The 333-nt window shown below is 36.6% G+C and overlaps 1 protein-coding gene across 1 annotated transcript in view; it reads left to right on the top strand.

The window, feature by feature from the left end:
- Positions 1–333, top strand: part of LOC119609833 (peptidyl-prolyl cis-trans isomerase, rhodopsin-specific isozyme) — a 1,002-nt gene continuing 669 nt past the window's right edge. The window contains exon 1 of the mRNA XM_037964806.1: positions 1–333. This exon is cut by the window's right edge and continues 195 nt beyond it. Coding sequence (XP_037820734.1) covers positions 28–333 — 306 coding nt within the window. The 5' untranslated portion in view covers positions 1–27.

The following is a 333-nucleotide window of genomic DNA, read 5'->3' as shown; positions in this document are numbered from 1 at the left end:
GAATTATAGTCTAACGTTAAACCCACAATGAATATAATAAAAATATTAATTTTATTACAAGCAATTTATAGCGGTGTTTTGGGTCTCAGCTTTACGGTTACCTCAAAAATCTACATGGATGTAAAACATCAAAAGAAACCTATGGGACGCATAGTTTTCGGTCTATTTGGTAAGCGAGCACCGAAAACCGTTACCAATTTTCGTCACATCTGTTTGAGGGGTATAAATGGCACCACCTATGTTGGTTCGGAATTTCATCGGGTCATTAGTCGTTTTCTTATACAAGGCGGTGATATTGTCAATAAAGATGGCACTGGTTCGACCAGTATATAT

The sequence above is a fragment of the Lucilia sericata genome, unplaced genomic scaffold, assembly GCF_015586225.1.
Source record: "Lucilia sericata isolate MDLA Ls3-8-SP2 unplaced genomic scaffold, ASM1558622v1 Contig001065F_arrow, whole genome shotgun sequence".
NCBI lineage: Eukaryota > Metazoa > Arthropoda > Insecta > Diptera > Calliphoridae > Lucilia > Lucilia sericata.
This window is presented reverse-complemented; position numbering and strand designations above follow the sequence as displayed.